Source organism: Orycteropus afer, unplaced genomic scaffold (assembly GCF_000298275.1).
Source record: "Orycteropus afer afer isolate SDZICR_OR568_19922 unplaced genomic scaffold, OryAfe1.0 scaffold00048, whole genome shotgun sequence".
In the NCBI taxonomy this organism is placed as follows: Eukaryota; Metazoa; Chordata; class Mammalia; order Tubulidentata; family Orycteropodidae; genus Orycteropus; species Orycteropus afer.
Window position 1 is genome coordinate 6,321,767 of NW_006921635.1, and position 14,101 is coordinate 6,335,867.

General features: G+C 40.9%; 1 protein-coding gene and 1 pseudogene across 1 annotated transcript in view; both read right to left on the minus strand.

The window, feature by feature from the left end:
• HECTD4 (HECT domain E3 ubiquitin protein ligase 4) overlaps positions 1–14,101 on the minus strand; it is a 195,967-nt gene that overhangs the window by 73,643 nt on the left and 108,223 nt on the right. The window contains exons 13-20 of the mRNA XM_042780607.1: positions 12,308–12,378; positions 11,361–11,466; positions 10,741–10,861; positions 9,976–10,104; positions 7,788–7,912; positions 6,037–6,190; positions 5,401–5,504; positions 1,394–1,592 (exon numbers count right to left, since the gene is read on the minus strand). Coding sequence (XP_042636541.1) covers positions 1,394–1,592; positions 5,401–5,504; positions 6,037–6,190; positions 7,788–7,912; positions 9,976–10,104; positions 10,741–10,861; positions 11,361–11,466; positions 12,308–12,378 — 1,009 coding nt within the window. The remainder of the gene's footprint in view (positions 1–1,393; positions 1,593–5,400; positions 5,505–6,036; positions 6,191–7,787; positions 7,913–9,975; positions 10,105–10,740; positions 10,862–11,360; positions 11,467–12,307; positions 12,379–14,101) is intronic.
• LOC122149803 lies at positions 5,006–5,105 on the minus strand (annotated as a pseudogene).

A 14,101-nucleotide genomic window follows, 5' to 3' on the forward strand; every position in this document is an offset into this window, starting at 1 on the left:
ATTCGAGTACTTCCAGAAGAGACAGCAAGCTCTGGTGTCCATCTATCCCAAACCCTGTCTTCCAATGGGCACTTCTGACTGGGGAAGAGCTAAGTTTGGATCTAAAAGTAGACTGATTACCCCTGGACACTTCTCATTTTGTGACTTTTTACCCTTTAGACCTTTTGCTGACACCAGCCAGGAGGCATTGGAAATGTCAGTGTCAATTTTATCCATGCAGTAAACCTCTTTGTACTTCATCACTTAACACTAATGTCTACTGCAGGTGGAGGTGAGTGTACATGAGAAGATGCAAATTACTGTCTTTAAAGGAGAAACAAAATCAACATCAACTAAAATGGCAGCCCCTTCCATTTTCACTTTAAATAGTCATCGTACTTGAATCTAGGAAACGGGGTAGACGTGACTCCAGGAGACAGACGGTCTGAAGGCCCCTAAGGCCGTCTTCTATATTCTTTTGCCCCCACCTAAGATAAGTTTTAGGGGCAGCTCTTAAGCCTCTCTAGACGTCCAGGAACCTTCCCTACCCTAAATACTGTGGGGAAGAAGATCTCTTAACTTGCCCAGTTGTATGTTTCACCATCTCATATTATGTGTCGTTAAGAAGGTCCTTAATTTATAACCTAAAAATCTCCCCTGATGGGATGGAAGACCATTTGCCCTTACACAGTTCACAGAGGAGAGACCTAAGAGATAGCTACAATCTACACAAAACAACCCTGCATATGCTCTAAGCTTTACACAATGCTCCAGTTCTTCTTTCATGTGTTACCTATCCTAATTTCTTTAGCCTTTCCTCCGAAGTCCAACATGACTAGAAATCAAAGAAAAGCAGTAATAATTTGGGATAAAAACACATCAGTTTGTGTACAATTTCCTTTCATTTATAATTGGTAAGTCACCAGGTTGAAAACTACTCTTTCTCAAAATCTATGTGGGCCCAGAGGTAAAATCAAACAGAAACAAATAACTGAAAAAAACAGCAACTTGATCCTAGCCCATCTGATACCCTTATAAATGACCACCTTCTCCCAAAAGATACATGAGGAGCCTCAAGAATTGGGCAGGAAGAGCTTCCTATAAGAATGGACAGCACACATCAACAGGAATTCTAAGCACAGAGAGGGAGGAATGTAAGCAGAATGAGAAAGGAAATTTTCTCTGACTCGGAGCTGTGTTTTGAAAGCTTACAGAAGCAGACTTTCAAACTGTCATTAAAATACTGCTCTTAGGCCGCAGAGGTGGTGGCTCTTTAAGTCCCTCAATCGCTACCTTCACAGATATCTGCAGACGGAAGTTAAGTCAAGAATGGTGACCAGCAGCAAAGAAAAAGAAGAAGCTTCTAAGAAATCAGCTTACTAGAGTTGGAAACAAGGAGCCAGCTCTTGCTTACTTTGTCGTAGTCGTACTGTGAAGAGCATCTGCTGTCAAATCTGAGATACAGGCAGCGAGCTCCAGGGATATGGACAGTTTCTTTAAATTTATAGTTGTCTCTGACAGGGTGCACTGTTTCCACAGTCTTCCCAGCAGCCCATGGGGCGGGAATCTTTAAGCCCGTGAGAAAGCCTGGCTCCTCCTTTTCTTCTAGCATTCTAAAACCAGACACAGAGAGTGGGTTAGCTTAGCAGCAAGGAAGGGAAAAACAAAAACCATAGGCACTAAAATACTAAAGGGTCAGAAATTGCTCTTGACTTTTCCCTAGCATGCAGTATGAAAACACTGTGGTTTGTCAGTGGTGAGCAGACACATGGAAAAAATCCCTATGTCTAAGGTGTTTTTTTCTCCCCCTCTCTTTTTGCTGTTAAACACAGTATTTGCATTTTTTCCTCTTTTTTCAAAGGAGAAGCCCAAATGGCATCCAGGAATTCGTCCGAAAAACACGCTGCTGTTGACCTGCTGGTGTCTGACCTCCCAGTGGCCCAGCTTCCAGCACCACAGCAACACACGCGCCACCTCAATGTGACCAACTGACAGACGAGGTGGCCCACAGGATGACTGCGCTATAAAAGTCCCTTCTGTGGATACCTACAGGGCAGGTGTGGATGCCCCCACGAGCATACACAACCGCAAAATCTTCACTGTCATTTTCAGTAAAGAAAAGTGCTTTCAAAAGTCCTCTCTTATGCACTATAGCAGAACTCAGAGGGACTTCACAGAGCCCCAGGGTGTGGAGCACAAACTGAGAACCTTCTTGTCCACCTCGGCACAGGCTCTCACTGCAAAGGCTCGACAGCTCCGCTGGCCGGTAAGGCGGCTCCTCCTCGTCCAAGTTGCCATTTAATCGTTTTCTCGGTCGTATCTCATCGTCCTTTTGGTGAAGGTCTGCACAGCAGCTTAGGCCTCCTGTGCGACAAGGTCTACACAAGCTGTTCGGTGACATCGGGTCCATTCTTCATCGTGCACGGACATCCTCGTGATTTCCATTCTGGTTGTCCCACTGCAGCCGCTTACATTTACTTTCAATGAAATAAAACTCCTTTTTCTTATCTATCACAACTGAAAAACAGACAATCATCAGTCCTGTAGCTGCACCAGCCTCAATGACAACAGGAGCTGCAGCTGACCATCCTGGGCACAAGCACAGGCCCCCATCTTTGCACAAGTTCAACTGGGCGGCGCTGCTCCAGAGAAGCCCAGATAGCCTTCTTTCCTGGCCAACTTCTTTAAGATAGCTTTGTTGTTGTTGTTGTTGTTGTTTGCCATTGAGTTGGCCCCGACTCATAGCAATCCCTCCTCGGGTTTCCGAGGCAGTATCACTACGGAAGTAGATTGCCTCATCTTCCGGGGAGTGGCTAGTGGGTTTGAACCACCAGTCTTCTGATTAGTAGTCAAGTGCCTTAGGCACTATGCCACCAGAGTGCCTAAAATAGCTTTAATGAGATAATATTTACATACTATAAACTGCACATATTTAAAACAATTGGTACATTCTGTCAAATGCATACATTGTTTCCTCTTACCTCTCTGAAATCCCTCCATTTCTCTCCCCATGATACTACAGATCTGTTTGCAGTCAGTGGAGATTACTCTGCATTTTCTAGAATCTTCCATAAGTAGAATTATATAATATGTACTTTTTTTGGGGGGGTGGCTGGCTTTTTTTTTTTTTTTTAATTGTGGTAAAGTATATAACAGGAGAAAGTTGCTGTTTAAACCAGTACTGAGTGTACAACTCAGTGACATTAATAGTATTTACTATGCTGTGTAACTGTCACCACTATTTTTTTTTTTTTAATTTATCACCCCCAAACAGAAACCCAAAAAAGAAACCCACTGCCATTGAGTCAATTCCAACTCATAGCAATCCTCATTGGGTTTCCGAGGCTGTAAATCTTTACGAAGTAGATTGCCTAGTCATCCTTCTGCAGAGTGGCTAGTGGGTTTGAACTGCCAACCTTCTGGTTAGCAGTCAAATGCTGTAGGCAATGCACCACCAGAGCTCCTTCAGAGAAACCCAGTACCCCATAAGCAATAACATCCCATTTCCCCCTCTTCCTTCCCCTGGTCATCACTGATAAACTGGAGTCTCTCTCTGTACCTCTGCTCCTGTTCTAGGTATTCCATGTAAGTAGAATCACAGTCTTTGTCCTTTTGAGTCTGACTTACTTCACCAGCATCATGTTTCCGAGGCTCATCTATGTTGTAGCATGTATCATGATTGCATTTCTTTTCATGGCTGAACAATAGTCCATTGCATGGATATACACGTTTTGCTTATCCACTCATCTGCTGATGGACACCTGGGTTATTTCTATTTTTTAGCTAAAAAGTTCATCCCTTTTTACTGCTGAGAAGGATTCCTTTGCACAGATATCCCACAGTAATTTTCCATTCACCTACTGATGCATATTTGGGTTGTTTCTAGTTTTGGGTTGCTTCAGTTTGGGGCCATCATAATTAACACTTTTATGAATATTCATGTTCAAGTTTTTGTAACATTCTAGGCTTTCTTCTTTTTCTCTTGGGTAAACACCTAGAAATATAACAGCTAGATAATATAGTACAGGTGCACGTTAACTGGTTTTTTTTCTTCCTTTACTTCATATTGTGATTTGGGTGAAAGTTTATAGCAAGTTGGTTTTCCATTCAAGAATTCATAAACATTTTGTTCCATGAAACTCACTGCAGTGCCCACACTGTAACAGTCCTCTTCCCACTTCCTCCCAGTATTGCCCATTTCCATTCGCCCTTCCTTCCTACCCCTTTCTGCCTTCTCAGCTTTCTCCCTGGGCAAACGCTGTGCTGTTCACCTCACATGATTGATTGTTCTAAGGAAGGCATACTTCCCTGATGTTGCTGTTCACCTTCAAGGCCTGCCTATTGTTGGCTGAAAGTTGAGCCACAGGGGCGAGCTCAGTTCCAAGCCTGAAGGGTATTCTTAGGGCCATATTCTCAGGGTTTCCACCAGTCTATATCAGACCAGTGAGCCTGGTAGTTTTTTATGATTTTGAGTCTTGTTCCGCATTGCTCTCCCACTTTATCCAGGACTTTCTATTGTGAGTCCTTTCAGCATGGTCAGCAGAGGTAGCTGGGCATCATCTAGTTCTTCTGATCTCAGCCTCATGGAGGCTGGGGTTTGCATGAACCACTAGTCCTTTGGACTAATTGTTCCCATGTGTCTTTGATTTTCTTTACTCTTCTTTGTTCCAGATGGGAGAGACCAATAGCTGTTCCTTAGATGACACTCACAAGCTTTTAAGACCCTAGTAACTACTCACCAGAACATAATGCAGAATACTGTCTTTATCAACTATGTTATGCCAACTGACCTTGGTATCCCCTGAGATTATGGTCCTGAACCCCCAAACCCAGCAATTCATTCCTTCAAGGTAGTTGGTTGTGGCTAAGAAGTTTTCAAAACTTTGGCCCCATATGTTCTACTATATTCATAAATGGGTATATCTGCAGCACATATAAATACATATGTAGAAGTATCCTCTGTCAAACTTATATATATTAGTGGGTGTAGTCTGTCCCATTCTCTTTCCCACACCTGTTCAGCTCGAAAAATATGGACCACTTCACAAATTTCCGTGCCATCCTTGCACAGGGGCCATGCTAATCTTCTCTCTATTGTTCCACTTTTAGTCTAATCGCCAAAGTGAGCACTGTAAATCAACTTTTTGAAAAACTGCCAAACTTTTCAGAAGTTGTCATATTTCACATCCCCATGAGAGGAGATGAGAGTTTCTGGTCAATTTTGGGCTAATCTCCTGGATGCGTGGGGAAATGTCTTCTGACTTATTTCTGTAAATCTATAAAGCAGTTCTACAATTATCTGTCAAATCTTGGCCCTCAGATTTCTTTCTTTTCCTAGCCAGTGAATTCTTGCTCGAACTCATGACTGTAGGAGGAGTGCTAGGCTTCACCAGAAGGGGCCAAGGGAGCAGTATCCGTCACCTGTCATCAGGGAACAGCAGCCTGCCCTTCTGGTCAGACGCGCCACACGGGGAACAGCCCGCCTCAGCAAACACCGGAGACTGGGTTTTAAGCAGCAAAGCCGTCTGAAACACAAAACTACTGTCATGGCTTGAAGTGCCTACTGTTTGTTATCTGGATGGTACTAGAGCTAAACTTGGAATTCTCACTTAATCAGTCTTTTTATAATTCTAGTCTGCCCTCCCTCACTAAAAAATGCTTTGCTGCTTAGACCATTTGATGTGTTACTTAATGCTTAATGGAGTCCATCATTTGTATCAGTTTCCAAAAGCTGGCAAGGACTCAGGAAACAAGATATAATGCTACGTTACGGTTTCAGTGATAACACTCTGTATTAATACTTGTGCAGCTGAACTAAGAGACAGACAGTGAAAACTGGCTAAAAGATTACAATACTCAACTTGGTCAACCACACAAATAAAATGCTCTTCCCTAACATTCTAGTTAATTTTCATGACGTGACATGTTTCTTCATTCAATCATTATTTCTCTTGGTTTCTGAAAGATATGGTTATGCTTATACTGCCTTCAGTGAGTGCACACAGCAGAGATCTGAAATGAGCTGGTCCAAAACCAGTTGGCCCCCAAAGCCCATACCTGACTGGTATAGAGCACCAGCTGCACTAGCTGAGGCATCAGGGCATCGGCCATGGTCAGAGTCTGTAAGTTTGGATGCATCAGGGAGGTCAGTAACACTGGAAGAAGGTGACCGAGCATAGTAGCCTTAGTAACTTGCTCCAAGCCTTTTAACCTACCAAAAAATTCAAGAAAACATATAGTCTAAGCAATTCCCAATCACATGAAGAAGTAACTAAAGTCATCTTCACCTGACAAATTCTCCTCACCTGCATCTCCCTCAACTAGCTAAGCACTTCAAGTTATAGTAATTTGGTCCACAAATTTCCCACCTTCTACCACTGAGGGATGGGGCAGACTAGACACCTATTAATAGATTTCACCCGTGACTTTGACCAAAAAGTTTACTCAGTGCATTTGGCTGGCACCTTCAAAGAACTTCATAAATGGACTCTGATATGCAAACAGCCACTCTACGTGGGAACTCCCGACAGGTTCCCTGGGCTCTGGGGTTCTTGGTCACTGAGCCACACTGAGACTCTGAGGGAGGCAGTGGAAGGCCACATCACCACTGTATCTGCCCAGAGTAGTGAACCCCACTTGTAGCTGAGAAATTGAGTTTGATGTGGGGTACAAAGGCAGGCAGATTTTAAAGTTTTCTTTCAAACCACATTTTTAATACCTCCATCTTCTGCTAGAAGAATTAAGGCCTGGGGGTCTCCCACAGCAAGAGAAGGGTTATGTCAATTCTCTGAGACCCCTAAGGTTATTGGTGTTGGAACAGAGAAGACCTCACGTCTCCCCGTCTCTCGCACTTGGCTACACTTCCTCCCCATGGCAGACGTGCACAATATGTCACACTGGGCCCTACATGTCTTTTTTTTTTTTTTTGGTGAAAATTTACATAGCAAATTAGGTTCCCATTTAACGATTCCCATACATATTGTTCAGTGACATTGGTCACATCTTCTACATTGTGTCAACATTCTTAATATTTCCTTCCTGCTTCCATTAATGCAGCTTCCCTGCCCCTCCAAGTGTCTTAATATGCTCCACCGCAACACCTGTCTGAATTGCCCTGTTCACAGTCTCAATCTCTTCTAACTTTCTGCGAGTGGGCAAGAAATAGGGACACGGGGACAGACAAGGTTCCTAAGGCAAACATTAGACAGCAGGGTGGCTTCAGGTCACCATCCCTGACATTAAAATCATCCAAATCAGCACGACTGTAACATCTCTGCAAGTAAATCACAGCAGAAATTTGAATGGTGAGGGCTTCATTACTGTACAAAAATAAGTTTACCCTCTAAATAGGTCATTCCTATATTTGGAGAAGTAAAATTACAGCAGAGTCACCAACTTATTACGTCGGTGCCATCTCCTATGACACAAAGGATTCTCTCTCTCGCTAGGTAACTTCTTCCTTCCGACAGTATATATCACGAGGAAACAAAGTGCATGTGGTGCTGAGCTAGGTACTTTGAGGAAAGGTCCACTGGCAGACATGACAGTAGAAGTTCCAAATGTCAGCGACAAGGCTGTGCCTCCACAACCTTGCTACCCCCAGGTCGTGGCTCTTGGCCCAACCTAAAAGCACCATTAGAGGGTTCGATTGCATTTGGCATGACAACACTTGCCATTTCAACCTATTCCCACAAAAAGCACTCTACACTAAATGAACACTTGACGTCATGCTCTAAAAGATTTGATGTTTGTAAGCAAGTTCTTCTCTCTGAAGGGCAGCAGGTCACAGTTCACATCTCTTCCCTCACCTCTGCTCGCAGTCCGCTATGTCACTATTGATGAGGGCAGTTGTGACCTGCTGTAGCATTTCCAGCACTTCATCACATCCAGTCAGGATTTGGGTGGCAAGAGCCAAAATACTGACCTTTAGCTCCTAGGTGGAAAATATTGTAACGTTATTTTTTAAGTTTCCCGATGAGTATTCACTCACAGTGACAACATGAAATGATGTATTTAATGATGCAGTTCCAAATCAAATGATGAGGTGGCCAGAATAAGCCCAAGACAGTAAATTCGGCTAGGATGGCGAGTGGCACTCTGATTTGGGAGGCTAAGGTCAGGAGTGCTGACAGAAATACGCAGTATTTCACAGGGAGCACACCGAGTCCCTAGGAGAAAGATGCATTTCTGCCATCCCCTCCAGCACAAAAGAGCTCCTGGTGGCCAGCCCAGAAACTGTCCAGGTGGGAGACTGCCTTGGGTGGTATGAGGACAGCTAAAGAGAAAAACAGAACAGTAAAAGGCGCATGTATAGGCGGTGAGTAAAATGAGACAAAAACACAACATTCTGAAATAGTACAAGTGACCTTTTTACTTAATGTCTTAAATCCATCATATTTGAAAACTCAATTAGCGCAACGAGCACTTACAGGATATTAAACGCTAAAATTAACTATTAGAGAATTCACGGAAGAACAAATACTAAATAATAGTTAAGAAACTAATATCATAGAAATGATTAGTTTAGTTATTTTCTATTTATTTACTTATTTTAAATTCAAACTAATCCACTACAGGAAATCTAGGTTTGTTTGTTTGTTTTTTTTAATATTTTCCAGAAATATTAGACAACCAAACCTATTCTGCCTTTACTAAGAATCTTTCTCTTTCTTTGCATGGCTTAATTAGAAATGTATTAAATTTAGCCTTTTCAAATAAAAGAAACTTTCTTTTCATTGTTAGACCTGTCTGAGGGTTTTTTTTTTTTTTTTTTGTATTATTAAGACATTTTTATCATCACGAGAAAAGTAAATCTGAATGTCCTAGACCAGCTGAATCATGGTATGAGGCATGTCACAGAGCTGTCACCAGCTGTTATCCACTGACTACCTCCCAAGCAGCAGCAGAACTCAGGTATTTTACATACCTTGTCTCTAATCTTCACAGCAACCTCACAAGGTAGGTGTTAATGACTCTTTTTACTGATTAGGAAACTAACGCAAGAGAAGTCAAACAAAAGTATCAGTAATTTAAATTATGAATTAATGGCTTTCTATTTGTTTAAAAAACTGATTATATAACAAAGTAAACTCATAAATATGAGCTAACAGGTATAGGATTTATATAGTTTATGTGTAAGAGAGTAAAACAAGGGCAAACTATAATGGTTTTTATCTTTAACTCTGGCTTCCTCATTTGTTTGTTTTTCAGTGTGTTTAAGTCAACATTTTAAAGAAGAATAAAATTCTTATTCATTTCTCTAGTCCTCCTACAAAGACGAAATTCTGAAGAACACTGCAAACAACAACCTTGAGCATCTGTCAAAATTCTAACAACCACTGCTATAAAAAAAAATCTTTGGTCTGTTATAAATTGCTATTGGGAACAAATCACTGAGTTTACACAGATGCTAATTTAAAAATAATTACAGAAAATGAAATGAACTGTATGTTGAATAATTAAATTGTTTTACTATAGTAACCATGAGAAATTGTCACCTTTCTAAAGTTACTTGAATAATAGACCATTCAAAACATCAAAAGTTTTAAAATGTCATGCTCCACAATATATATATATATACATACACATATATGTATACATATAAAATATATATACAAATGTGTTTTATGTGTATATGTGTATATATACGTATACATACATATGTGTGTGTATATATATATATATATATATAAACACTTTCAGGTATGCATGAAATCACTGGTTAAGTGCCTTATATGATAGTTCTTAAAGGAATATGAAAATAAACAAAGGCACAAGAAGACTGGCACACAAGGATGACACATCATGACAGAGACAAACATGGTGACTACTGTGCGGTAACACAAAAATCAACGAAATGGGTGACCTAATATTTCCTCTCACAGAAAACACAAGCCACATGGTGAAATAGGACATCACAGCACACACATTGAGCCGTGTCAGCTGTGTTTTACACGCCGGGTAGAAAGCGTCATTCGAGTAAAGCTTGGTGTTTACCTGTACCTTCAATGTCTCTCCCTGCAAGGAGGTGTCACTGTCATCGTTCTCATCAGGTTTAATCAAAATAGTGTTACTGAGAAGGTGGTTCTGAACTGCCATCAGATAGCGCAGGCAGGAGGATGCAGCCTTTAATACAAACAAGGGCGTTTAAATGATCTAGAGCCTACTGAAAGGAGGATCATGTAATCCTCATGTCTTTAAAAGATTTCAACAAGGGAAACAAAGAGAAAGTGCAGAAAACAGACCAAGTTAGTTTCTCAGGTGACTTATTTCCACACGGCTTTCAATACATAATTAGACACATTTACCATAACTTCTCCTCACTAATCACTCAGAATACTTACGTGAATTTTTGCCTCTTACTATTTCTGCTTCCACTCACATGCTTCTCCATTAAGGAAGACTCTACCCAAACCCTTAAAAAAATCCTTTCTTTCCTATTAATGTCTGCAAAACATTGATGCCTTAGGAAACAGTGCTAAATTCAAGATCAATAGGGAAAAAAATCCTCACGAAAACATGCAAATGGCATCAAACCCTTTACTGTATCAAAACGTTTGAGTGGGGAATTAAGTTTTTAGAGACGGTTACTCAGGTGGATTTGCCTAGTACTATATTTCTAGCATTGACTTTCATAAATTATTTAAAATCTACCTTCTAGAATTATGTAAGTGTGCGTGGCTACACACACACCTCAACAGAGTAAAATGAAGACAGAGAAGCTTGCTATGATTTCACGCTCATAAATACATTTTTACTTACAGGCACAGTTGAAAGGAGCTTTTGAAAATCATCTTTAGAGACAGTTTGGCACTTGGTGATTAAGATGCAGGATTCTCGAACAACAATCTTCAGAATGTAGTGTAAGAGTTCATCATTTAGTCTTTAGATTGCAGGGAAAATGTAACGACAAAATAGTGATAGTATATTAGCAAGAGGATAAACTGTCTAAATCAAATGTACAGAAACAGGTTGGCACCCAACCACCACATCCAAGCATTTTACAAATAGCACAGAGAGCCAATGCCTGCCTTCCTCTCCTCAGCTCTAACTTACATTCACTCACTCTCACATTCCAGCCATTTGGATGGAACCCTCCTACAAAACTTTGTACATAAGCTCCATCCACTATTTCTACTCAGGACATTTTTCCCATGCCCAAATCACATTTCTGATAAAACTGAAATGTTTTCTTATCATTTCTTAGGCCAACTGTGGGATTTATTATCTTTCAATTAATATGTCATTTAGGCTTTAACTTCTTAGTCATCATACTAGATATGATAGGAGACTAAATTAGATCAAACACATTTACATGTAAATTAATTAACTAAAAGAACACACACACAAAAGGCTAGCACTGAAGCATACAACTATGTCACCTGTAATGATCATCCTCATCACTGCCAAATCTGTTGTTCTGAAGCTGTTCCGCTAAGTTGGTTAGGATCACATCCCGGAGCTGGGAGAGTCCACTGTTTCTCTCTCCTAACGTGGAAAAAAGCACCATCAACTATCCTGGTAATTGCATTTAGAAATGGATGCTACTAAAAAAGAAATTTTTCCAACAAGTAGAATGTCAACATTTTCTGACAATCTAGGGGCACCAGGTGTATGTACCTATATAAACACAACAAAATCTGCATTACAGCAATCAGACTTCTCAAACAGGACTGCTGGATTCAAGTGCAGTCACCCTCCTGAGACAGCTAAAAAGTGGTGTCCAACTTCTGAAATTAACATTGCTTATAAATGCCCAACGGCTTTAGCAGGGTGCTCCTGTTTCACTTTGTTGTCTTCTATTCTAATTTACAAGCTGGGTTCTGATGTGTGAGGAAAAAAATAAACTGACTTAGAAATCACCAGCAAGGCATTATCATTAAGCATTTAGGAAATATCTACAGTTGGGTACACTGTGCTAAGCAGCAGAGATAGAAAGAGGTTTTAAGGCTTGAAGATACATAAAACATGGTTTCTGCTTTTAAAATGGTTGAGGTGTTTGCAACATGCCGACACATATGTAAAATGATGCTGCTTAACAGAGATGAGGAAAAGAAGGATCTATTATCTTAATACCCAGCTGCTCCTTCTGGCTGCTGTGGAGTCGATTCTGACTCACACCAACCCCATGTGCACAGAGCAGAACTGCTCCATGCAGCTTCAAGGCTATGACCTTTTGGAAACAGGTCGCTAAGCCTTACTTCTGAGGTGTGCCTTGGGGAGTCTGAACCGTCAACCTTTCAGGTAGTAGCGGAGAGTTCAATCATTCGCACCACCCAGGGACAAAAAAAGGACAGTTGTTCAAGGAGAGTTAAAAGATAATTCTCACCTTCTGTTAAGACCAGCTTGAGTAAGTTATTGATTTCCATTTCACCTGGGTATAAGATATTTAAACCAGAGCTGAAATGATAGAAACATAAAAAAGTGTTTAAACAAATGTTCTAGAAAATCCAAACTCTAAATATTTAGTATTTCTATTGTTATTAAAAATGTCAATTTAATTTTATGAAACTGTGGTTAAGTTTTGTGACTAAACGTACTTGAACCTAAATTCATGACCATGATATAAATCAATCATTTCCCTCACCTCCTACCTCTGAACTACCAACATGGTCTCGGCCCTGTTCTGAGGCAGAACTGCTTTAAGAAAATTGGTGAGCTATAAAAGGTCAACACAGTCAAGCCAGCTACACATACAGACTGGGCCAAAAAATAATGTGAAAAGGAGAATCTCTAATTCTCAGCTTTTCCATGTCTTTGGACAAGAACGTGAATTATTTTTAGGCTCCATGTGATGCCATAAGACACAGCTTGGGAAACAGACTTGGAGTCCAAAGAGAAGGAAGTGCATTTCAAATTAAACTTCAAAATGCCTATTAGAATAACAGGAAGAATAGCATTGCAAATGGCATGAGAATTTTCTTCTTTTTCTTTGGAAATGAAGTTTAATTGACATACAATAAAATGTATATAGTTAAAGTGTACAGTTTGGTAAGTTTGACACATGTATTCACCCATACAACCAGTACCACAATTAAGTGAGTAAACATATCCATCACCCCCAGAAGTGTCTCCGTGGCACCAGATTTCAGTATTGCCTCAATACTATCAACAGACAGAGAACTGAAGCCCAATAGATTATGGAAGGGAAAGAAGCCCCTCCTTCTGTGCTCCACCATCACCACCTCCTTCTGATCAAGCCCTCAATCCTCTCTGAGCCACTGATTTACACTCAGTCATATTAAGAATAAAAGTCCACTGTACTCAAAAAAGAAAAAAAAAACAGACATTAAAACCAAAATACCAAACCCACTGCCACTGAGTTGATTCCAAGTCATAGGGACCCTCGTTGGGTTTCCAAGGCAGTAAATCTTTATGCAAGTAGATTGTCCCATCCTTCTTCTGTGGAGTAGCTGGTGGTTTGAACTGCCAACCTTCTGGTTAGCAGTCAAATGTCTTAGGCACTGCACCACCAGAGCTCCTTAAGTAGAAGATGGCCCACAAATGCAGCCCTCTTACCTAATAAGGTTTTAAACAGATTAATAAAGATAAAAAACAGCTAACAGTGTTGAGTACTTACTTGTATCTAGTCTTATCTTACTCAAATGTCATAAATCTATAAAGAAGGTATTGTTTTTATGTCCACTCTGCAGCTGAGAAAACAGAACCTTCAAGCCAAGGTCACAGCTAGTAACTGGCAGAGCGAAGACTAGAACCCACACTTGCTTATTGCCAAAGCCTGAGTCCTTAACCACCACACCACTCTCTCCCAAATGAGAAGAGCATTCTGTTCATAAACAATCAAAATAACCACTGCACGGTTTGTTGGCGTTTTGTTTTCTAAGAGCTCCAAAAGAGCACAGACTTTTAGTCAGACGAGCAATGTGGGTACCATAGGTGGCTTAGGTCCAGAGGGTGGGCCCACAAACCCCTCTCCTATTCAGTTTTCCCCTACGCATGAGGTCCTGCCTGCTGGATGGGTAAGAGACCTCCATGCTCCTGGCCTGCAGGGAAGACTGCAATGCATCTCAGAAGGATTTTGTAGACAGCACAACAAAACTCAACGGCCGCACTCCCTAGACCAACCAACCTCATGAGATCCCAGGGCAGCACCTGTCCGGGA